This window comes from Oncorhynchus keta, unplaced genomic scaffold (assembly GCF_023373465.1).
Source record: "Oncorhynchus keta strain PuntledgeMale-10-30-2019 unplaced genomic scaffold, Oket_V2 Un_scaffold_6470_pilon_pilon, whole genome shotgun sequence".
NCBI lineage: Eukaryota > Metazoa > Chordata > Actinopteri > Salmoniformes > Salmonidae > Oncorhynchus > Oncorhynchus keta.
In genome coordinates, this window is record NW_026290984.1 from 5,289 (window position 1) to 7,500 (window position 2,212).

The 2,212-nt window shown below is 48.2% G+C and overlaps 1 protein-coding gene across 1 annotated transcript in view; it reads left to right on the plus strand.

The window, feature by feature from the left end:
• The first annotated feature begins 1,739 nt into the window (after positions 1-1,739).
• The window catches only part of LOC127929317 (testican-3-like), a 7,975-nt gene continuing 7,502 nt past the window's right edge, over positions 1,740-2,212 (plus strand). Inside the window, exons 1-2 of the mRNA XM_052517291.1 lie at positions 1,740-1,866; positions 2,065-2,202. Coding sequence (XP_052373251.1) covers positions 1,755-1,866; positions 2,065-2,202 — 250 coding nt within the window. The 5' untranslated portion in view covers positions 1,740-1,754. The remainder of the gene's footprint in view (positions 1,867-2,064; positions 2,203-2,212) is intronic.

Sequence of the window (2,212 nt, forward strand, 5' to 3'; positions counted from 1 at the left end):
ACCACCCCGCTGACCAGAAGCTCTCGGGGTGTGCGGAACACGTGGGCGGACGAGGAGAGAGCAGTAGGAGTAGCAGTGTTATCTGTGGTGATCCATGTTTCCGTCAGTGCCAAGAAGTCAAGGGACTGGAGGGAGGCATAGGCTGAGATGAACTCTGCCTTGTTGGCCGCAGATTGGCAGTTCCAGAGGCTACCGGAGACCTGGAACTCCACGTGGGTCGTACGCGCTGGGACCACCAGGTTAGGGTGGTCGCGGCCACGCGGTGTGGAGCGTTTGTATGGTCTGTGCAGAGAGGAGAGAACAGGGATAGACAGACACATAGTTGACAGGCTACAGAAAAGGCTACGCTAATGCAAGGAAATTGGAATGACAAGCGGACTACACGTCTCGAATGTTCAGAAAGTTAGGCTTACGTAGCAAGAATCTTATTGACTAAAATGATTAAAATGATACAGTACTGCTAAAGTAGGCTAGCTGGCAGTAGCTGCGTTGTTGACACTACACTAATCAAGTCGTTCCGTTGAGTGTAATAATTTCTACAGTGCTGCTATTCGGGGCTAGCTGGCTAGCTAGCAGTGTTGTTTACGTTACGTTGAGTTAAAAGAACGACAATAGCTGGCTAGCGAACCTCAGTGAATTAAGATAATCACTCCAAGGCTACACACACTAAACTACACAATTATCTTGGAAACAAAGACAGCTATGTAGCTAGCTAACACTGAACTAATCAAGTCGTACAGTTGAGTGAATAGCACTACAGTGATGCTAATCTGTGTGCGTTAGCTAGCGTTGCTAGCTCCTGGGCGAATAGCAGTGAAGGCTACGTTAGGGCGACGAATACGATAATTATGCAATTATCTCTGATACAAGGACGGCTATGTAGCTAGCTAAGAAGAATTGCTAAGATTAGACAAATCAACCGTTGTACTATAATGAAATGTAATGAAAAAGTTATACAACCTGCAGAGCGAAGTGCGAATGCGACCGCTCGCTCCAACCGAACCGGTCTTTCAGTGTGCTGGCTGGGTGTTGTAGTCTTTCAGTGTGCTGGCTGGGTGTTGTAGTCTTTCAGTGTGCTGGCTGGCTAGGTGTTGTAGTCTTTCAGTGTGCTGGCTGGGTGTTGTAGTGTTTCAGTGTGCTGGCTGGGTGTTGTAGTCTTTCAGTGTGCTGGCTGGGTGTTGTAGTCTTTCAGTGTGCTGGCTGGGTGTTGTAGTCTTTCAGTGTGCTGGCTGGGTGTTGTAGTCTTTCAGTGTGCTGGCTGGGGTTGTAGTCTTTCAGTGTGCTGGCTGGCTAGGTGTTGTAGTCTTTCAGTGTGCTGGCTGGGTGTTGTAGTCTTTCAGTGTGCTGGCTGGCTGGGTGTTGTAGTCTTTCAGTGTGCTGGCTGGGTGTTGTAGTCTTTCAGTGTGCTGGCTAGGTGTTGTAGTCTTTCAGTGTGCTGGCTGGCTAACCCTAACATGCTTATTGCTGACCAACACAACTTTATTCATGGGAGCGTACAGACATTTTATAAACTTGACTCATAGTGAAAGAAATGATCGTAGAAATGTAACACGTCATAAAAACACAAGAACATTTCATCAACAATGTAAACACGTTATAAAAACACAAGAACATTTCATCAACAGTGTTTCTGGTCATGATTTGGAACCAAACAGAGATCCAAAATGGGTTGAAACAGGGGAGGGACTTATCTTGATCTTGTCCAATAAGGAACACTTGTTTTTTGTTTTCTGCTGCAAAACCGTTGTGCTACGATGTACACGAATGAATACACCCCTGATGTGTTCCGTCTCTCCTCTCCAGACTCCCCCTGTTGGTCTGAACTGACCAGTATTAACAAGAAACAGGCTGCGGAGAAGCTACCGGGTGAGTCTCCAATGTACACACTAACCTCTCTCTCTCTCTCTATGACCCCTGACCTCTAACCCCTGACCTCTATAACCTTTGACCTCTAAACCCCTGACCTCTACGACCCCTGACCTCTATAACCTTTGACCCCTAAACCCCTGACCTCTACGACCCCTGACCTCTATAACCTTTGACCTCTAAACCTCTGACCTCTAGGTCAGTACCTGCCAGTGTGTGACGCAGAGGGCTACTATCGGTCCCACCAGTGCCACGGCAGCAGCGGACAGTGCTGGTGTGTCGATCGCTATGGCAACGAGGTCGCAGGGTCACGGACCCACGGAGCAGCAGACTGTGGTAGGTCCGC